We start from the raw sequence: 23,797 nt of genomic DNA on the forward strand, positions 1-23,797 counted from the left end.
ACGAAAGTATTGTCGTTAATTACTTTGCATACTATGTGTCAAGCTGTGTTCTCAGACATATGTAACACATTTTAAAATACAAGGTGAACTTTGTTATTGGATACTGGCAAAAGTAAAGTAAAATCTGTCTTGTTGCAAGTTATTGGCATTTATAAATCCATAGTGGTTTTAGATTCGGCATTAAAATTATGACCAGAGGGGCATATTGTAAAGCAAAGCAGATCTTTACCCAAAAACTTTTTACTCTTCCTCCTCCAGCTTCTAACGAAATTGCAGCTTTTTTGTGAGGGTGGGAGGGGGCAAGTACCTTTCTTTGACCGTACCCACTTCCACGTCCTCAATCCATACCTTGGTACCATACCCCCCCCCCCCCCACAGAACCAGTTTTGTTGCCCCCCTTAATCTCATGCATGTGCAGTAGGGAGCTGGCTGTAAGTCATCAGGAAGTGACAGCTGGCTCCCATAACCAATATGGTCAGCAAGATCTGAAGCACTGAGAAGAATAAGCTGCAGGGAAGATAATGCTGGACTTCTTCGGGTTGGTAAGTATCTATTTTACAGTATTTGTAGGTGTTGATTTTTACTTTTCACATGTCTAGGAGCAGTTCCTCTTTAATGGGTGGGCACCATTACCCTGTATTAAATAATAAGAGATGCTATATAAAGGATATGATTTATTTTGGGGAAGCCTTACTCTGAGTGGCTTCTAAAGACCTATTGTAAATGTATTGTGTGTTTCAGGCTAGTATCACTAGTATCACTATTTCAAAATCCCGGTCTCCTTTATCTTGGACAGAAAACCTATTTGTCGATCAATGAACAGCAAACATACCTTTGAATTTCTTGTGCCAGGTTGTAACACTTTCCAGAATATACAATACTGTGCAAACGTTTTAGACAGGTGTGAAAAAATGGTGTAAATTAAGAATACTTTCAGAAATAGAAGTGTTAATAGTATATTTTTATCAATAACAAAATGGAAAGTAAATGAACAAAAGAGAAATTCAAATCAAATGAAATCACTATTTGGAGTGACCACCTTTTGCCTTTAAAACAGCATCAATTCTTTGAGGTACACTTGCACATAGTTTTTGAAGGAACTCAGCAGGTAGGTTGTTCCAAACATCTTGGAGAACCAACCACAAATATTGTATGTATAGATGTAGGCTGCCTGTCTTTTCATGCGATCCCAGACAGATTTGATGATGTGGAGATCAGGGCTCTGTGGGGGCCAAATCATCACTTCCAAAACTCTTTGTTCTTCTTTACACTACAGATAGTTCCTAATGACATTGGCTGTATGTCTGTTATACTGGTACAGAATATATTTGGGGCCAATCCCACACCTCCCTGATGTTATAGTATGACGAATAAGTATCTGCTTGTATTTCTCAGCAATAAAGAAACCATTAATCAAATCTCCAACTCCATTTGCAGAAATGCAGCCCCAAACTTTCATGGACCATGCTTCACGGTTGCCTGCAGACATAGTTACATAGTTAGTCTGATTGAAAAAAGTCCATCGAGTTCAACCAATAGAAGGGAAAATAAATTATACAATCCTGTATATACAATCCTATACCCACAGTTGATCCATAGAAAGGCAAAAACCCCAATAAAGCATGAACCAAATTGCTCCAGCGGGGGAAACAATTCCTTCCTGATCCCCCAATATTCCCTGGATCAACTTTACCTGTAAATGTTAGTATCCGGTTATATTATGTGTATTTAGGGAAAAATCTAGGCCTTTCTTAACCACTTCTGGACAGGAAGGTTTTACCCCCTTAATGAGCAGGCCATTTTTTGCAACACGGCACTGCATTAATTTAACTGACAATTGCGCGGTCGAGAGATACTGTACCCAAATTAAATTTATGTCCTTTTGTTATACACAAATAGAGCTTTTTTTTGTGGTATTTGATTACCTCTGTGGTTTTTTTTTTCTATTTAAAAAAAAAAAAATAAGGGAGAATTTTGAAAAAAAAAAAAAAAAAACAACAATATTTTTTACTTGCTGCTATAAAACACAGCAAAAAAAATTAAAATCTAATTTTTTCATCAATTTAGGCCAATATGTATTCTGCTACATATATGTATTTGGTAAAAATATCCCAATAAGTGTATATTGATCGGTTTGCGCAAAAGTTATAGCGTCAAACAACGATGCAAAATTTTTATTTATTTATTTTTTCTACCAGTAATGGTGGAGATCAGCGATTTTTAGCGGGACTGTGACATTGTGGTGGACAAATCAGACATCTAATTGACACTTTTGACACCTTTTGGGAACCAGTGACACTAATACAGTGATCAGTGCTACAAAAAAATGCACTGTCACTGCACTAATGACCCTGGCAGGGAAGGGGTTAACATCAGGGGTGATAAAAGGGTAAAATGTGCCCCTAGGGGGTGCTTACTAACTGTAGGGGGGGGGTTGCACTGATTGAGGGAAGACAGAGGTCCTGGCTCCTGTTTAGCAGGAACACAAGATCTCCATCTTGTTCCCTTGCAGAATGGCGATCTGCCTTGTTTACATAGGCAGATCGCCATTCTGCCTCTCCCGGGGATGATTGCGAGTGGCTGGCAGACATCGGGTCTGCTGGACCCACTGATTGCCATCCCTGCTAGCCAATCACGGTGTGATCCCGGCTCCAGCGGTGAGTTTGCGACATCTAGTGGCTATTGTACAAAACGACATACGGGTACGTTGTTTCGCGCAATAGAGCCACACTGCCGCAGTAAATACACATCGGCCGGTCGGCAAGTGGTTTAAACAATCTAATGAGACACTCATTATTGTATAGCTCTCCAGCCCTTCATGAGCGAACTGCTTTTTGCTACAGCCAAATATTTATTTCAAATTTTGACTCATCAGTCCGCAGCACCTGCTGCCATTTTTCTGCACCACAGTTCCTATGTTTTCATGCATAGGACATGAAAACAAGGCAAAGCGACTTAACTTTGCACAAAAACACAAGATATTTTTTGCATATATAAATGCTTTTTCTATCTGTACAGATGTGTTCAAAAGTTTTCATACCCTGGCGGAAATCATGACATTTTGTCATTGATATTGAAAATATAACTGATCATGTCAAAAAACTGTCTTTTTTTTTAGGGATAATAATCGTATGAGGCCATTTATTATCACATAGTTGTTTGGCTCTTTTTTAAATCATAATGATAACAAAAATCACCCAAATGGCCCTGATCAAAAGTTTGTTGTACAGACATAAAAGGTGATGCACACAGGTTAAAATGGCAATTAAAGGTTAATTTCCCACATCTGTGGCTTTTTAAATTGCAATTTGTGTCTGTGTATGAATAGTCAATTTGTTTAATAGCTCTCATGTGCATACACTGAGCAGACTGGATACTGAGTCATGGAGAGCAAAAAAGAACTGTCAAAAGACCTGCATAACAAGTTAAAAGAACTTTATAAAGATGGAAAAGGATATAAAAAGATATCGAAAGCCTTGAATATGCCAGTCAGTACTGTTCACTTGTGGAAGTGGAAAATTTGGGGATCTCTTGATACCAAGCCAAGGTATGAGCTACCAATTAGGATTTCAGCTAGAACTGCCAGAAGAATTGTTAGGGATACAAAGAAAAACCAACAGGTAACCTCAGGAGAAATACCAGCTGCTCTGGAAAAAGACGGTGTGGTTGTTTCAAGGAGCATAATAAGATTATACTTAAATGAGCTGCATGGTCAAGTTGCCAGAAAGAAGCATTTACTGCATCAATGCCACAAAACAGCTCGGTTACAAAAAGCCAGACAACACCATGACATGCTTCTAGCACACTGTATTCTGGAGTGAGGATACCAAAATAGAGCTTTATGGTTACAACCATAAGCGCTATGTTTGGAGAGGGGTCAACAAGGCCTATAGCGGCAAGAATACCATCTCCACTGTGAAGCATGATGGTGGCTTACTGATGTCTTGGGGGTGCATGAGCTCTAAAGGCATGGGGAATCTTGTCAAAATTGATGGCAAGATGAATGCAGCATTTTGTCAGAAAATACTGGCAGACAATTTGCATTCTTCTGCAGGAAAGCTGCACACGGGGCGCTGTTGGACTTTTCAGCATGACAATGACCCTAAACACAAGGCCGGGTTCACCCTCCAGTGGTTACAGCAGAAAAAGGTGAAGGTTCTGGAGTGGCCATCACAGTCTTCTGACCTTAATATCATCAAGCCACTTTTGGGAGATCTCACATTAAACGTGCGGTTCATGCAAGACAACCAAATACTTTGCATGACCTGGAGGCATTTTGCCAAGATGAATGGACAGCTATACCACCTGCAAGAATTCAGGGCCTCATAGAAAACTATTACAAAAGACTGTATGATGTCATTGATGCTAAAGGGGGCACAGCATTATGGACTAAAGGCATGCAAACTTTTGAACAGGGCTCATTTCAAACTATGTTTAGTTTTATGATTGTGCCATTCTATTAGGACCTACAGTTGAATATGAATCCCATAAAAAAATGTGTTTTGCCTGCTCACTCACTGCTGTTTTCTTTAAAAATGGTATATACTGTATAATATCAATACTCCAAAGGGATGGAAACATTTCAGCACAACTGTACTAATTCTTGCAGCACAAGGGTTAAAAATAGTAAATGTTTATTGAGGGGGTGTAGTTCTGCTTTAAAAGGGTTGTAAAGGCACAAGTTTTTACCTTCATGCATTCTATGCATGAAGATAGAAAAATCTTCTGTGTGCAGGAGCCCCCCAGACCCCCCTAATACTTACCTGATCCCCCTCTCTATCCAGCGATGCCCACAAGAGTCTTGCCTCTCCGGGAACTCGCACTCCTGATTGGCTTTTGCAAGCAGCAGGACCCATTGACTGCCACTGGTCACCCCATGTGATGTCTATTTAGACGAAATGCATCGGGTCTACTGCATATGCTAAGGATATTTATCTGTACAAGCGCTTTTTACACTGGATTTCTGTAAGTGTTTTTTTTCCTTTGATATTAAATTGCTCTTAAAAGGTACCTACTATGTGAGTTTTTTGATTCCTTGAGCTTTTCGTGGATAGTATTTTCCTGCTGTGGGTACCAAAGATTTTCCTATCGTGATTTGTTAAAGATGAGTTTATCCCTTTCTATGGAAGATCTGTGACATCTGCCATAAGGATCATCTACCTTTGTGTCAGCCTGATTGATCCAAAAAGTATACGCTTTGTTGGGTTCCTATTATCTGGTAAGCCTCCGATTCATTTATAATATTAGTGCTGGTCACATATCTGGAGGATTCATCTGCACTCTGCACTTTTTGGTGGATGTTATATGAACTTTTCCACGGACTTATCATTTCTTCATATTTTTGCACATATGTTTGCACAATTTTGATATATTTTTCCTATTTTTTAACACATATGCACTTTATACATGCATATTTTTGCACATGTGTTTGTGCAAAAAAAATTTTTGTATATGTTTTCATATATATGCACATGATTCACTTTATTTACATAGTTTTTCATATGCACTTGCTTATTAGTGCAAAGTGTATATTGGTTACATTTTCTCCCATGCGTATTTGCACAACGTTTGCATTTGTTTGCAAAATTTACTGGGTTTGCTTTTATGTAAGCATTGATTCACACTTTATATTGTTTTATCAGCGCTGCATTGAATTATTCATTTCTTTTCGCAAATTGTCATTTATTTTTGCTGGCTGCTGTTTTTAAGCGTTTGGCGCGGTACACATTTCCAAAAAATACAAAGTTAATGACACCCCCAGATCGGTTCGCAGATCGTAGTGCAAACTGTGAATTCAGACAGGAATTGGATTGCATGGGTGTGGACACCCATCCGATCCTATTCCAGTCCGGGGAGAAAAAGGTTCCTGTACCTTTTTCGTGCAAATCCTATGCGAGTTCAGCCATACAACAGATTTGAATACAATAACTAACAAGATAGCAATGTAACAATATAACAACAGCAGAAGGAGTAAACACAGTAGGATCAGTGAAGTACTGTATATGCCAACATGAAATCTGTAACAGAAATAAATAAAAAATAAAATAAGAAATATATATTACAAAAATAAATGCAAATGCGAAAGTGAATGAAAATCAATATCACAGTCAAGTACTGGATGATCTTAGTGGACTAAAGTCTGTCCTTGCACACTGTTAGGAAATCTACAATGGGAAAAGACAGGACTGCCACTGCCAAGCTTCCTTTAGTTGCCTGGCTGTCTTTGCCTTCAATAATGTCATTACAGTCCTGGAATAAGCATGATTAGACAATTTGGAGCAAATGTTGGTTGTGTTATTTTTACAGGAGCTATCAGCACGGCTGTTGTCTATTGAGAGTGATAAAGATCTGATAACTGTGACCTTTCGAACATTTGAGGAGATCTGGAAATTCTCCACCTATTACTCACTTGGTAATTATTTCTCTCTTTTTTTCTATATCACCCTGATTATCTTGAAACACTACAGTATATATATATATATATATATATATATATATATATATATATATATTGTAATATTTCTGTTGGGACAGTCAGAACAATGGAGGCATCAAACTCTGTAATCCACATCTAAATGGAACAATATACAGTAATTTAAGCCATGTCCTGAGCCAACAATTATATATTTATGACATCACGCTGTGACCAGTTGCAGTTTAATCTTGTGTACACCACTGTCTATTGTAGCCATATGGAAATGTTGATTCATGTATGGGCAGGCTGGTTGTATAAGTCGATCTATCAATTGTCACCACGATCAGTGCCACTGACTATTTTAGGCAATACTGATCATTGTATTCTTATGGTGGAAAAGGCTCCCCACTGTTAGAATACAATATCACAGCGGGACGGATTCCCTTGTCCACACCGAATGTGTGGATGGGAGAATTGGATCATTTTTTTTCTTTCAACCTGCTGTTCTTGAAGAAACCAGCTTAATCTTGTAGAAGAGCAGTGTGTCCAGCAGGGCTGCTGTTAGAAACCACGGGGCCCCATACAGCCAACCAGACAGGCCCCCCTCCCCTCCAAATAAACACAGTTTACTATGCCTCAGTTAAGAATGAATACAATGAGTGACTGGTACCGATCACTCATTGTGTTCATTCAGGAAAGGAAGGGGCTGGTAAATATGACATACTTACCGGACCCTTCCCCCACTATCCACCCTGAAGGATCCTATTGTGTACTTGCAGCTGCTGGCAGAAAGGAGAGGAGGGAATCCGGAGGCACTGCAGGGGTGCAGGAGGGGGCACACAGGGGACCTGGGTAGCAGGGGGAAATGTATGGTGTAGAGTGAGGGTGATCAGTATGGCGGGGTAGCAATTACTGGAACCAATCCCCTGTATGGCTCTCTCTGCAGCAGCAAAAAGCTGGTGGGGGGGGGGGGAGAAGATGCTGCCTTTCCTTTTATTTTTCCAAAGCAAAAACACTTTTGCAATCTGGTACTGACTAGTATTCCAGTGTTTCTCTTCTCCCTCAGTTTTTCTCCATCACTCAGCTAATGTGACCCCAATGCTGATGGAGAGGGGCAGGGGAGGGCCAAACAAGGATGCTATGCAGGCAAATGACATCCTCCCCATCAACTGATGATGCCATTGGTCGTTTGGATGCTGGAAGCTAGAAGGTTGTAAGGTTGCACAGTGAAAACCTGGGGCTTTGTGTAACTAAAAGGAAGGCTTTATCCATACGCCAGCTCCCCCCCACCCCCCCTTTTCACCACCTGGTACCTGATGCTGAACCCCCCCAGGACAAAAATGTATCTACGGCCCTGGTATATATTGCTTTTATAGAAGCTGAAGCACATGTGAACATAACATTTGGGTTTGTGTACACTGTCTTTTATGGGTCTATCCAAGCCCCACCTGCAACATGCTGCTGTTTGGCCCACAGTAGTCCAAAGCATTTGAACAGGACATTGCCCTATTTAGATACAGTTAAGGGCACATGATCGTACTGGTTTATCTGCTTGTAGGGTTTAATACATTTTTTCAACAGCGGGTCTCACAACCTGATGCATGATCTACTATTAAGTCCAGGGGTGAAAACTTTAGCTTCACAATCTCCTGGTGCATTACTACTCCAAATATAAACAAACTTTACAGGGGAGGGATTGATTTTAGTCATCTTAAACTTATAAATGACACTGAGATTGCATTCCAATGTTCTTTTACAGGATGGTTATAAGAGGAAAATGTACAGGTAGATACAGTCCATTAGGGGGAGGAATCAGAAACAGGCAATGGTGTGACTTTTAAATCCATGTTGTAAAATCTATATATAAAAGACTTGTTTTTTTCAAACCTCATTAATACAGGCTTCTTGAATCACTGTATGGAGAACATATTTTTGGACCAGACTTTTTGGCTGACCTCATTAGAGGATGAAGGTGCTGGAATTCAAGTTCTGGTTAACGAGGAGTCCCTAAACCACATTTATAAAGGTCTTCTAATGGATGAAGGTTAGTAAAGTGATTTGGTACTTTCTATATTATGCATGATTTTCGAATACATTATGAAAAATGTTTATCTTGAAAACTGCATGTTTGTTTGTGTTGCTGGTAGTCTGATATTCTGAGGACACTATCATCCTAGTAAAGCACATCAGTTCTTCTCCTTTTCCTCTTTTCCTTTTTAGTTGTGGTCATGTGCAATTCGCTATGTACACAAATCTCTAGTTCCTAGTCAATCTTTGGAGCGGGCAAGAGAAGGTTGCTATATTCCTACATAGAGTGGGACCCTGGAGAACAAAGTTTAAGCCCAACTCTGGGCATAAAAAAAGTTTTCCCATGCAGTGGGGCTGTACCCACACTGCACAGGTCAACTGCTATTTTTATTCAGGGAAGAGAGGAAAGCTTTATACTTATCTGATCCTCCGCTCCATTGGCAAACAGCAGTCCCCTACAATCCAGCGGTAAACTATTCCTGATGTCCTCATGTCGAGAGCAGGTCTATGGGCTTGAAGACCTCAGGAATAGTCCACTGCACAAGACTGCTAGACCTGGGAGACCGGTTTTGTGTGCTTCTCTATTCTCCAATCCCCTAGACAAAAATAAGCAGTTGACCTGTGCAGTGCAGGCACATCCCAACCTTATGGGAATTTGTTTTTTGCCCGGAGTTGGGCTTTACGAATACATACATGAATATAATTTTTTCTTCATTTTAATGTCACTTTAAATGCGGTGTGTACTGCACTATAGATTGTTTATTTCTAAAGTGATCTGAGATGCAAATGCAGTCAATGTTCTAGAATGCATACCTCTCTGGAATTAGGATTACCATATATACTCGAGTATAAGCCGACCCGAATATAAGCCGAGGCCCCTAATTTTACCACAAAAAAATGGGAAAAATGATTAACTCGAGTATAAGCCTAGGGTGGGAAATGCAGCAGCTACTGGACCCAACTGGACCACCATGAGACCCAAAACAGGGGCTGCGGGCATGGTACAGGAGAATGCAGGGCTGTGGGAGTGGTACAGAAGATGCAGGGTGGTGGGCTTGGTACAGGAGATGCAGGGCTACGGGCAGGGAACAGGAGAATGCAGGGCTGTGGGCATGGTACAGGAGATGCAGGGCTGTGCGGACATGGTACAGGAGAATGCAGGGCTGCAGACATGGTACAGGAGAATGCAGGGCTGCGGGCATGGTACAGGAGAATGCAGGGCTGTGGGCATGGTACAAGAGAGTGCAGGGCTGCGGGCATGGTACAGGAGAGTGCAAGGCTGAGGGCATAGTACAAGAGAATGCGGCAATTGTACCATCCCGGCAGCACTGCATCTCTTGTAGTATGCCCGCAGCCCCGCATAACAGCAGGTAGTGCGGCTGTGGAGGAGTCTCACTTACCTGTTCCTGAGGCCCCTTAGATTTAAAAATTGCGCCGGCCAGCGCCAACACGTCATTGTGAACGTATACGGCCTTTCCCAAGTGGCGGCGGCGGCGCATGCTCGGTGACATGTTGGCGCCGGGTGGCACCAGTTTTTAAATCTAAGGGGCCTCGGATCACGTCGGGCCAGCCGGAAATTTTTTTTTTTTTTTTATGACTCGAGTATAAGCCGAGGGGGACGTTTTCAGCTCAAACAAATGTGCTGAAAAACTCGGCTTATACTCGAGTATATACGGTATGTCAAATTTTAACCTATGGCTTTTCTTTTGCTCAGGGATTTATTTTACCCTTTGCGCTGACAAGTGTATACGACAAGCCACTGTTGTTGATAACAAAGTTCAGATAATTGAGTCGAGTCCGGCAGCTCAGAGACACACAGCAGGGTGGACCCAGCCCGATTCCTCTGTTGAAGACAGTGGACTTTCCGCAGAAACTGAAACACTCTGTCCATTTCATCAGTAGGTAGCTGTCTTCCTTCCTTTCCACTCTTTGCAATTAAAGTACAATGTAGAAAATATTAAATTACCTATTAACCTTAGTATAAAAATATATGTAAGTTAAACATTCCAGTCTATTCAAAGAATGTGTAATCTGAATTAAAGTGACCTGCCAGCTTTGCAATATAAGTAAATGGATGTGTGTGTTTTTTGGGTGGTACCAATAAATAACATATTGTGCATAGTAAGGGAGTGATTTACATAAATCTGTTCCTTTTAGCTAACAACAGCATTAGCTTTCTTTGTTAGATAAATACTTTTGCTCCATTTTTTTGCTTTCTTTTCATTTATTTTTTCTTTTACTGTGTTATAGGTGGTTCTTGAGAGCAAATGTAGGTTCAGACCTTGTAGATTTTGGGAAGTCAGAGCTGAGAAACCAATTAGGTAAGCTATCAATCCTTTTTTTTGCTTATTTGAAAATGATTCTAAAGTCAAATGTTTTTACCTTCATGCATTAGGCAAAAAAAATGCCCCACTAAAGGCGCTTTTCCACTGCATGGTACGGATCGGTTTGGCTCGGTTTGGCGCTTTTCCACTGCATGGTACCGCATAGTACGGGTTAGAACGGTTCAGTACGGTTTGGTACAGCGGCGCTTTTCCACTAAATGGTACGGCGTCGGTACCACCTCGGTTGGGGGTTCCAAGCAGGCCGTACCGATACCATATCCCACAATCCTTTGCATGCAACATTGATTGTTTATTACTACTAGCCACTGATTGGTCAGAGAATCGTTGTAATCCCACCCACTTAGTACTAAGTACTACAACAGTGGAAAAGCAAACCGAGCCGAGTAGAGCTTATACAGTGCTGAAAGGTGCCGACTCGTACCACGCAGTGGATAAGCAAACTGAGCCGAGCTGGGCCAAGCAGTGCCGAGTGGAGCCAAGCCGGTACTTGCAGTGGAAAAGTGCCATAACTGTTCTATCCACCCCTAAACACTCAGGAGCCTGTCTGTGTTTTGCTTGGTGTCTATTAAATGTTCTTGCGGTAAAAGTCAAGGAAGCTTAGACTTCTGTAGTGTATTAATACATTTACTAAACAAAAATGCTGCACATACAACTGCAGAAAACAAAATTCACAGCATGCAAAGTAAAACAAAATATGCCCACAACATGCACAAGCTGATTGGTTCCTAGCAAATAAGCATGTACAATATGTATGCAAAAAGTATACTAAACAGCTATTTAACTTGGATCTTTCTTTATGTTGGAGTCATCGCTTAGGATCCAGGATCTTCCAGACTGCTTCTTGCTTCTCACAAGTCTTCCGATCAACTCTGTCCTTTGTTTTAGCACATGGCTTGTTGAAAAGTCCTAATCCCTGCCCCATTTCCTGTTTCATCATATCTTGTAGCCTGACCTCACAAAAACTAACCAAACGGTCTCATTAGCATATCAATAGGGGAGGCTTAGCTTCTAAAACAGCACATGGACTTACAATCTAACTTTCTCATAATACTATTCTATAAAATCACCCCAAAATATCCATAGCAACACAGTCTGCACAGGTGCCCCCCCCCCCCCATAGTACCTGGCTTGCTAAGAAGGCACCCGGAACAGGGAGAAGCTGACAGTGCCCGCAGGGGACTTCGAGAAGAGGACGTATAGGACCACTCTGTGTACTATCGTTGCACAGAGCAAGTAAGTATACCCCCTTTTTTATTTTAATTTAATTTTATTTTAATTCTTGCAGCCATGGTAACAAAACACAGATTATTATCAGGATTTCTTAAAATTATTACTGCCTTTCTCTTGTAGCTGGCTCACAGATGACCTAAAAGTCTGCTCAGAATATAAGGTGAAACTCCATCTTTAGGACTGGTTCACACCTTTGCATTTTTTAGTGCATGTTCAGTTTTGCAGTCCACACTACAGTCCATTTAACATGGTTTCCTATGGGTCACGTTCACATCTGTGCATTTTATGGAAACTGACTTTTTTTTCTGGTTTTTGGTTCCATGGACTTTAATGGATCAAAACGTGTATTGAAAAATGCAAAATGCACCTGGAATATGCAAACTGCAACCAGCATAGGTGTTAACCAGGCTTGATTGAGGCAAACATTTGAGCAAACAACATAACATTATCGTCTCTTGTTTGGAAACGTGTACCTGCATTCCTCTTTCCTGTGTGTTAGGTAGGAGGGCATACCTGCTCATATGATCAGTCCCAGTAAAGCAAATTTTCATTTCTGGGGTTTTCTCTAAACAAGTGGTGTACTGGTATAGAAGGGTGAACAGCCAACGGTGGTTCAGTGTATATCCATAAAAAATAAGAAAGCCAGCTCTCCTTTCAACACTTTAGGTTTATGTATAAAAAAATTTGCTATGCAAATGTGTCAATCATTTTCACTGGTGCAACAAATCTTTGCCATAAATTGCTAGGATTGTCATCGCCATTTAGTGGCAATAAGTTTGTATTTTTTCTGAGATTTCAGAAAAAAAAACATTATTGCCACCAGAATTGCTGACAATCCTAGGAAAAAGTGTATTTAAATTGTATAAAGCAAATTACAATGAAGATTGATAGCCCTTTATGAATAATTGACACATTTGCATAGCAAACTTTTTATACATAGAGTGTGGCAGGAGTGCTGGATGTTTTTTGCCTAGTGGTATAGACCCCTTTTTGTTTCAAAGCAGAGGTGTTATTTGCATACATTTACAAATACATGTGGAAGACACAATGCCTTGTCAAGGCCTTTCTGTGGTCCCCAAGGGCTTATTTTACAGTGACGCTCATCCTTTTTGTAGCGTGAAGAGTAATTTGTTTATTTTCCTGTCCTAGTGCTGAGCTGTGTGCAGGCAGCCCATATAAGTGAAAGGACATACATCATCTGTACAGACTGATCACTCGCAATCATCGGATAGAGAGGGAGAAAGGCAGGCGGCTAATGCAAACAAAGCCGCCTGTCCCTCTCCCCTGTGTAAAAGCACAGATCACTCGGTCCTGCTATGTACCACTAGCCAATCACAGTTAGAAACACGCCCCTAGGGACACATTTAACCTCTCCCTCTACAATAAAGTTAACCCCTTCCCTCCCAGTGTCATTTTTACAGTAACAGTGCATATGTATAGCACTGACTACTGTAGTAATGTCACTGGTACCCCCAAAAGTGTCAAGGGTCCGATCTGTCCGCCGCAATGTTGCAGCACCGCAAAAAAAATCGCAGATCGCCGCCATTACGTGTTAAAAAAAAAAACAACAAAAATCTTTCCATTAGTTAGTAAACGCAATAACTTTTGCGCAAACCAATCAAAATACGCTTATTTGATTTTTTTTACCAAACATAGGTAGCAGAAAACAAATTGGCCAAAAATGTAAAAAAATTTAGATTTTTACATTTTTTTTTTCATATTTCATATAAAAAATTTCATATAAATTTCATATAAAAAATGTGAAAAATATTGTTATTTTTGCAAAATTGTCGCTCTTTTTTTGTTTATAGCGCATGATCAAAAAATCGCACAGGTGATCAAATACCACCAAAAGAAAACTCTGTTTGTGGGAAAAAAAGGACGTCAAATTTGTTTGGGTACAGCGTCGCACGACCGCGCAATTGTCCGTTAAAGTCAGGAAACAAGAGAGTCAACTCATATTTAAATTGACTCGTGGTTGCAATTGCCAGCACCCGGCTTTACATTTAGTTTTTTAAATGGCGTGGGGCCCTCTCAAAATCCATACCAGATTCTGATCCAAGCATGCATCCTGGCAGGTCAGAAAAAGGGGGAGTGAGCGAGTACCCCCCCTCTTGATCCATACCAGGCCACATGCCCTCAACATAGGGGGATTGGTGCTTTGGGGCATGGGGGCTCTGTTATGTAAATGGGGACAATGGTCTCATTCCCCCAACCCTGGGCTTTGGTTGTGGGGGTATGCGGGCAGGGGATTTATAGGAATCTGGAAGCCCCCAGATCTCACCCCCCCCATGTGAATGAGTATGTGGTACCCCATACTCATTCACATGGGGGGGCGGGATCTGGGGGCCCCCTTGTTAAAGGGGGCTTCCAGATCCCAATAAGCCCCCTGCCTGTATACCCCCACAACAAGGTTGTGGGGAAGAGCCACCCTGCCCCAAAGCACTCACCGCCCCAATGTTAAGGGCATGTGGCCTGGTATGGTTTGGGAAGGGGGGCGCTTGCTTGTCTCCCCCTTTCCTGACCTGCCTGGCTACATGTTAAGATAAGGGTCTGGTATGAATTTCGGGGGGACCCCATGCAGTTTTTTTTTCTTTTTAATTTTGGCGTACTATACCGAAGGGTCTGGTATGGACTGCGGAGGGACCCCATGCCGTTTTTTTAAACTATTTTTTTACCTGCAAATGTTTTTTTTATTCAGCTTTCAGTGGTGAAGCCCATTGACCCCTGATATGACTCATCGATTGTTAAGGACACAGCGGCAGGCTTCCTGGCCCCGCTCCTTAACAACCAGCCTTTATTGCGCCCTGATTGGGCAAAGCGCAGAATGCACTGTGAACACCCACTAATCACCCTGCAAATTCGGGTGCTCCTTGAAAGGGGCGAATGGGACAAACAGCCAAAGTTCAACCCAGATTCATTTTCGGGCCGAACCGTTTGCCCAACTCTACAAGTCTAGTCAGCACGGCTGCCAGGGTGCTTGGCGACATTATGTACTGAATGCCTGTTGTTTTATCAGACTTGTGAGTATATATAGGTACATAGGAACAGGCTATATGCATTTGCTATGGAACCTTCATCAAAGCACATAGGTACAGCATATAGCCCGTACCTATGTAGCCATCTAACAAATGAAGTACTTTTATTCAAGAGCATCCGAGTTGCCAGCCTTCCTGATTCAAGAATCTTACCTATGGGACCTGAACGCCCTGGCTAGAGCACCAGATTACAGTTCATGGACTTCCACATTATCAGTAGAGCTGGGGTAACAATTTGTTTTCTCTTGTGAGTATATGCCCTATTTTTAATAAAGCACATTTTTTATGGACGTTGCGGGCATTTTTCTCTCTTTACACGTGCCCTGCTCTATATGGTTTGGTATGACAATTGATTTGCAACCAGTCGCCACATGGGCCTTTCTGAGGGGAGTTATGTTCCACACCCACAGTGAGGAGTGTTCTCACTGAAGGGAGGTGGGAAGAGGCCATTTTTTACATTAGAGTGGAGCACAATTGAAATAGGAAGTGCACATGTGGAGCACCATTTTCACATTATCATTGCAGTTGAAATTTTATGTTTTCTGTACAATATTTTTGGACTTTGGCACAATATTTCTTGCATGACAGCACAAACCTTATGAACCTTGTTTTTTATTTATTTATTTATGTATTTATTATCAAATGGATGATTTTTTTATGATATATACAGTATATATATATATATATATATATATATATATATATATATATATACACAGTATGTGATGGATTGTTTTTATGAATTTCTTAAGCACTTATATGCACTTTATGGATATTGGGGATATGACAGCACTTAATTTTATTATTTATGTGTGATTTTGATTAAGCATTTAAAACACCTTTAATGACAGTGCAACATTTTTTCTTTTTATATGTGTTTTTGGTATTGATACGTGCAATATAGTAAGTGCAGCTGTTCACAACATCAAATATTGAAAATTATTGTAAAGTCTCCTCTTTTTTTTTTCTATCAAAATAACAAACATGTTATACTAACCTGCTCTGTGGAATGGCTTTGCACAGAGCACCCCCAATCCTCCTCTTCTTGGGTCCCTGGCTGGAGCTCCTGGCCCCTCCCTCCTGTTGAGTGCACTCACAGCAAGCAGCTTGTTATGGGAGCACCCGAGCCGAGCTGCAGCTCTGTGTATGCATTCAGACATGGAGCCGCGGTTCAGCCCCGCCCCGCCCCGCCCCCCTCTCCTCATTGGCTAACTGAGTTTGATTGTCAGCAGTGAATGGCTGAGGCCTTTGTGGACATCGCTGGATCAAGAGGGGGCTCAGGTAAGCATTAGGGGAGCTGAGGAGGTTGCTGCACACTGAAAGCTTTTTATCCTAATGCACAGAATGCAGTAGGATAAAAAACCTTCTGACTTTACAACCATTTTAAGTATCTAGGTAGTTACACATAGTGCAGATAGCATTTTTAAACCTCTGTATTTTAACACAAGGTACTGAAGGTGTGCTATTTTTTTTATAGACTTACCTTGTGCCTCCATTGGCTGCGCACCCTTCTGTACTGGTTAGAGGTGACAATATTGGACAGGATGTTGTATATGAGCATTATAAAACTTATAGGGTTTTAACCCTACTCTATTCAAAACTAAAATAACATGTTGGGCTTTAGATACACTTTAACATTAAACTGTAGGCTATTTCATGCAACATTTTGATATTTTATAACAAAGATGAAATGCAGACAAATATAAAAAAAAAAAACATATCAATCAATGCAGCTCTGTAACTATTAGTAAACCACAAAATGTATTTTGAGAATGCAAGCAGTGTAAGTACCCAAATCTGACCTGGTATCAGCCTCCTGCAGTCCCTGTACAGCAGTGATGTAATGTGAGAGAAACTAGAAGCACAGAGAAAAAATGAGTTTATGTGCTGACAAGAAGAATGCTGATAGGAAGAGAAAGCAGAGTGACAGAGAGGTGATCTTATCACTGTGCAGATTCTCCTTTCACTGTCCAATCACTGGCTGGGGTGGGTCCAAGACAATCTTGGCTCAGAAGAAGTAGGTTGAATGATGCTGACCATCAGACTGAGGACATCTAGCAGCAGAAAAGAGTACTGCAGGGGAAATATTTGAAATGAAGCAGAATATTGCAGCATATGCTAGTTTGGTTAGTCTATCTTTTAATGGGACATTTATTCATACTTATCTTGTCATTTTTGGCTGGAGATCTGCATTATTTTTATGCATTTCTAACGTCCAATTACAGACAGGCTGTGGAATGAAACATAATCTGGTTGTTTGTAATTTTTATATAAATTATATTGCATACATTTCTGTAGTGCTATTTGACCTCTCCATTTTGTCTAATCAGCTGTAGGTTGGACAGAAGCTGTAGTAAATTATGATAGTGATGTCCCAGATGAGATGTCCTATCAGAACGGAGACATCATTGAGACGGTCAGCACATACATAGAATGCATTGAGTGGTTTGTAGGAAGAAATGTGACATCTGGCTGTGTGGGCTTTGTAAGAACCAGAAACGTGAGACCTTACACATCGGATCATGGGTGAGTGAAAAAGTGTAATAAGTAAATTTTTCGAAATGTAAACTAAGGTGGTGGCATGTACAAAACTAAGCAAAAAGAAGCTTGTGTTTATTTTTAACCCCATCAGAACCAAAAATATGTTTGCTTTATAGTTCAGCAACTGTTAATGTATATCTAAAGTCAAAACTTTTTGTTTTACTTTTAGATACAACAGGGAATGTTTAGGGAGAGTGGGGGAAATATGTTCACTTCCTGTCCTGTAGGCACACCATCTTCATAATAAAGAAATGCCCATCGTAGGCAGTTGTAATTGAAACAAGTGTCTCCACTGGAAGATTTTTCCTTCATTCCTGTGCCAGTGACAACTCAAATGTTTGGGATTCCCATCCCTTTCCCTTCCAGTGACAATGGTCACCAGGAACCATAGAGGGTGAATCTCCCAGTGGAGACACAGACAGTTAAAATCAAGATTGAAGTTCTAACCTTACCGCCCCTCTATCCAATAATAAAATAAAGTTTTGGGTTTTAGATACACTTTTTTTAATTATTATATTGTTATTATTATTATTATTATTATTATTATTATTATTATTATGAAAGGCATCCACTGGAATGGAGAGCTTTTTCTGCTCAATAAAGGCTATCATTTTCAATATGAAAAACACATCTCTTTGATTTCGTGTGGTTTTACTGTATAAAAAAACAAACACTATATCTTAGTGTAAAATCATAGTTGAAGTGATTGTAAATTCTCGTTTTTTTTTTCTATTAAAATAACAAATATGTTATTACAATTATGTTGCGCAGTCAGATAGCAGCACTCTGAGCGCTAGAAGTGAGAAGGGAAAAGAAAATGTAAAGTGAAGTTCCACATCCCAAATATACTAGGAAAATGTTTGAAAAAATTAGGCAAGGACTTTCATGGCACCAAAATAGTTGTGTTAAAAAATAAACAGTTTATTCATAAATTCATTAAAAACATCAATTGAGGTACAAAAAAAAAAAAGGGGCATCAAACTATTACTGCAATATACACAGAATGAACAATAGTGTTGTTAGTATATAAATATTAGTATACTAATACTACATCACATCAGATGGATCTCATGAGGGGTGACAGGAAAAGGAACTGCCGTCCGTCAGGATCACATGATGTTGTATTCAGAAGATAAACGATGGATGTTTATAATGCTCGACATGTTTCGCTATTATAATAGCTTCATCGGGAGCTTATAACATAATTCTGTATAATATTGTTGTTCAGTGAGACGGGTTAATGCCAGCAGCGTAGAACTAACGAGGAAGGTGTTGGGTCTATGAGCAGGATCAAGGTAAGTAACAGGTGTGTAGATGCTAACCTGGTATAGGATTGCATTAAGGACAGGCTAAATGCAAGTCCAACAGTATCTTGGGACCGCTTTTAAATCCTGCATGGCTTGATAGAAAAAGACTTATATATAGAAAGCCACCATATAGATAAACCACAGCTGGTTAAGGCAATCGTGGAAGCACTGGGAGTTAATAGCCAGAAAGATCCTGCACAGGACGTACACCTTCCCCGGATGGTGGTGGTTCCCCATCCAGGGAAGGTGTATGCCCCGTGCAGGATCTTATATGTATTGTTCATTCTGTGTATATTGCAGTAATAGTTTTATGCCCCTTTTTCTCTTTTGGGGCCCATGTACCTCAATTGATGTTTTTAATGAATTTATGAATAAATTGTTTATTTTTTAACACAACTATTTTGGTGCCGTGAAAGTCCTTGCCTGAGCTTTTCAAACATTTTCCTAACAAATATGTTATACTTACCTCTGGGCAGTTGGCTTTGCACAGAGTGGCCCTGATCCTCCTCTTCCTGGTTCCCTCTTCAGTGCCCCTGGCCCCTCCCTCCTGTTGAGTGCCCCCACAGCTAGCAGCTTGCTATGGGAGCACCCGAGCCGAGCTGCAGCTCCGTGTGTCCATTCAGACATGGAGCTCCTCTTCGGCCCTGCCCCCCCCCCCTCTCTCCTGTATTGGCTTACTGAGTTTGATTGACAGCAGCAGGATCCAATGGTGCTGCTGCTGTGTCTCAGCCAATCAGGAGAGAGGGTCCCAGACAGCTGAGACACTCGTGGACATCGCTGAATAGAGAGGAGGCTCAGGTAGGTATTAGGGGGCTGAGGGAAGATGCTGCACACAGAAGGCTTTTTATCCTAATGCACAGAATGCATTAAGATAAAAAACCTTCTGACATTAAAACTCCTTTAACATGAATAAAGCAATTGTACGTAGAACTAAATGAACAATTGACTTTTCTTTGGTTTAAACATTTTCTAGTGCTGTTAAATACATGCTGCTTTAGGGCCCTTTCACACGGGCATCTTCTATTCTGATCAGCAGGAGATCTGTGAGATGATCTCTGTTCATCAGACCAAGTGGTTGACAGCTTCATGTCCACTTAGCTTCTGAAGAGTGAACATTGACAGAGACCATTCTGCTCTATGAGCGGCTGGGAGTAAATAGACTCCACTGTCCGTTTACGCTTGTCTGTCTCTGATCGGGTCCATGCAGGCCTGCTTGGACCCAGGGGTAGGTGGATGCCCATTTAGACCCTCCAGTGAAAAGTAATGCATGGAATTTCTGATCAGGTCCGCCTGAAAAGCTTACTTGATCAGATCGCCCGGGTGAAAAGTCCCTAAAGTTGTCACTAGTTTAAAACAAGTTTTCTTAATCAGGATTCTATTGAAACCTAGGGATCCTCCAGAGGTTGCTAGGGGTTCCTTAAGCAATGAGCAAGTTCTGCCTGTTCTGACTATCCAACTAATGTGCCTGGAGTTGTAGTTATAGTCATTTTTAGCAGGGGTCATGGAAGTTTTGTAAAAACCTCCAAACATTAATGTCAGGTATGGGGATGGTTTTGTGTCTATTTATACCAAAATGAAATCAGTTGATTTGTGGCCCTTGTTGATTATCCAGCAAACATCCATTATTTTTCAGTATTCTGATATGGTTGCAGTTTTTTTTTATGACGAATATTGTAGAATATTTTAAAGAACTTTTAATTTCAGATTCTTTATACCAAGTGTTTTCCCTACATTTAAAGTGTTTCAAAACCAATACCAGTAAAATCAGCCTGTATATGCTATAAAGCATGCTTGTTATACTCACTATCGTACCTAAGGGGTTAATCCTCAGCATTGTGTAAAAAGGCTGTTTAATCATGTCTTCTATGATCCTCCCCTTCTTCCACAGCCCTCAAACCATCTCCTGGTAGTACAGAGCCTTGGGGGCACTCTGCATATGCTCGGTGTGCTGTGTATTGCTAAAGAGTTTTTCTTTTTCTTGGGTGGGTGCATGTGAGGGTCAGGGGTCCTGAAGCCTCATAGGACATTCAGAGAAGAATAAAAACTCCTCCTACAAGTTTTAACCAGACACTAATATAAGCCACAAGACTACTATATACTGCTGATGAGAAAAGGTATTTAGCAGTATACAGTATATTTAATAAAAAAAAAATTACATTTCCATGTTCTGTGTACTGTGGGAGACCAGATTTAGTAAATGCAGGGTCCTGGGTTTAGTAAGGAAGACTATATTGTAATCAATATAACATGCCAGGCATCACCATCACACTCATAGGAATATAGAATACTAAGGCAGCCCATCCTGTATTCTTAACTGAGCTGTACCCTACAAATATACAGTAAAACAACAGCAAAACTGATGTGCAAATCATGGCAAGATCATGGTATTAATTGGCCAACATTTTTGGGGATTCTTAGTTAACCCAAGAATTAGGATCTATCGTGGCACATGGCATATACATTATGTGATTATTGTAAGCACTGTTGCATAGAATGTACATTCCATCTAAATCAGCCCAATAGTACGTACTTTCATCCATTAACATTAACTAATTTTACTCTCTAATTGTCCAGGCAAGGAAATTCATCTTGTTTTGTATGTGAAGACACAATATACACAAGGAGCACAGAAGACTTTGATTTGGATGCTGCAAAAGCATTACTGCTAAGGATATCTCATTCTGACGTCTGCCATGTGTATAAACTAGGTAACAATTGGTCATTCCATTCTAAGGAGCCTATACAAGAGCTGGTTATTATGAAAGATTGATTTTGATGTAAAATAACTGTCACATGTACGAAATGTGCTCATCTCTCTTTTCTGATTGCTACTTACTTGAATTTCATGTAGGGAACATGGAAATCATTTCATTGTGTAACTGTGCATTCGAGTCTATTGATTTTGCAAGTTCTGACAACTCTAATGGCAATGCTCAAAAAAACATTTTCTTTATATTCAGAACTCTTGAGAAATTGAAAACGATTTATTGAGCATTTAGTTTAAAATACCTCTGTGTTACAAAAGAAAACAAAAACATAGCAAATATGGCCAGGGTAAGTGGAAAATGTCACTATCAGTACAAGTAAAGCCCAGATTTTTACATAGCATAATGAATGTAACTAAAGTGGGGTACACACTATAAGAAAATTGGGCAAATAATTGTCCAATTTTCCTCGTTGTTTCACAGCAAATCGGAACCAATGACAGAATGTTTGTACGCACATTCGTAAGAAAATTCTCGAACGACAAAGGCTTTTTTTTTTGTTGTTTATTGTTTCTGATCATGCACAGTCTTTCTTTACTGATTTTTCTTGTACAAAAATCGTACGAAAACAGTACACATTAAACGAAAATCGTTTGTTTTTTCCTGTACCAGAAACATTTTGGAGTTTGTTCCTTCGAGAATTTTCGTACGAAAATTCTGAATCGTCTGTAGAAAGTTCTGTACACACTATACGAAAATCATACGAAAATTCTTTGGATGAAAATGTTCACCCAATTTTCTTATAGTGTGTTTGAGCCTTAAGTTGCAAAAAACTGCTACTTCCAACTGTTGGTGCCTAAATGACGCACACTGCTGAAGTACAGATGAAAGCTCAGCACACTTCCCCTCCTCCAGGTCACAGACCCAGCACCTTGCCTAGGCTGCACTCAACATGAAAGTGATACCAAACACACACACACACTGTTTAATTTACATTATCCAATCTCTTTCTTTTTGATGGCACTGTAATTATTTTAATTAAAATATCTAAGTACCTTCTTTCCTAACTGATATACAGCTGTCCCCGCTCTTTCCCAGCTGGTCTGCAGAGAAACAGTGGCAGGAATAGCCTCTAGTCCCCTGCTGCTGGTTCAAAATACAAAAAACAGCCTTTTGACTACAGTGCAAAAAAATAAAAAATAATGAATATCAATAAACTGTTTTAAATTGTCATATAAATATATATTTAAAATCAAATTTTTTTTTGGGCATAACATCTGCCAGTTACAGGCTGTGTCACTCTTCTCCAGCCTGTGTCTTAGAATACCAGGGAGGTGAAGCCTCCATCAATCAAGATGTAATGTCCTGCCCCCATTTTGCTTAGTTTTGCTGGTTAGTGGGCATAGAGGAGGAGGAGGAGGAGGAGGAGGGAGGGAGTGGGCTGTCATTTACCACTGTGTATACACCCACATGTGTGACTCTATAGGCACATGGGCTGCTCAGATGTGATAGGGAGGAGCTTTACATTTTTTTCTTATTTATTTTACTTTTTATTTTTTATTTTTACACTGTCCTTTAAAAAAATCATTTTTATACACTTTTATTCATACTACATAGAATGTAAACATCCCATGTAATAGAAATAAGAAGAACAGGTCCTCTTTAATGTGAGATCTGGGTCAAATAAGGCCTCAGATCTTACATCTACCCTTGAAAGCAATAATAATAAAAAAAAAAAAATAGGCCCTTTAGGGCCGTTGGGCGGAAGTGACGTCGCTCCAGTCCTCCAAGGACATAGAGTCGAGTGGGGGCCATCTTGCCCTCACTTGACTTTCTGCCTAGGACCTGAAAGGACCGGAAAGTTTTCCAGCTACTGCCGACTCCGGTAAGCAGGGAAAATGACCGGGAAGCAGCGGGAGGGGGATGGTCACCTCTCCCGCTGCCCATAAAAATGATACCACGGTGAGACCATCGGCCATGTAGAAAAATACCAGGGTTATGGCAACTATCTATCTCTTAACATCAAAGTAGCGACGTAAATACACAGTGGGCAGTCCAGAAGTGTTCCAAAAGTTACATTCAAAACATGCCTTGAATTATAACTGATACATTTACTAGTGTGCTTATGTTAGCTTTTAACTGAATTGTCAAGCAGGGCTGAGACACGGGGTGGGCAGGAGGGGAAGCT

The 23,797-nt window shown here is 40.4% G+C and overlaps 1 protein-coding gene across 2 annotated transcripts in view; it reads left to right on the forward strand.

Moving 5' to 3' along the window:
• SH3TC1 (SH3 domain and tetratricopeptide repeats 1) overlaps positions 1-23,797 on the forward strand; it is an 89,400-nt gene that overhangs the window by 38,059 nt on the left and 27,544 nt on the right. For both annotated transcript variants that reach the window (XM_082269142.1, XM_082269143.1), the window contains exons 5-10: positions 6,307-6,412; positions 8,316-8,459; positions 10,158-10,341; positions 10,694-10,764; positions 17,387-17,582; positions 21,479-21,612. In XM_082269142.1, coding sequence (XP_082125268.1) covers positions 6,307-6,412; positions 8,316-8,459; positions 10,158-10,341; positions 10,694-10,764; positions 17,387-17,582; positions 21,479-21,612 — 835 coding nt within the window. The remainder of the gene's footprint in view (positions 1-6,306; positions 6,413-8,315; positions 8,460-10,157; positions 10,342-10,693; positions 10,765-17,386; positions 17,583-21,478; positions 21,613-23,797) is intronic.

Source organism: Pelophylax lessonae (genome assembly GCF_965119305.1).
Source record: "Pelophylax lessonae genome assembly, chromosome: 1".
In the NCBI taxonomy this organism is placed as follows: Eukaryota; Metazoa; Chordata; class Amphibia; order Anura; family Ranidae; genus Pelophylax; species Pelophylax lessonae.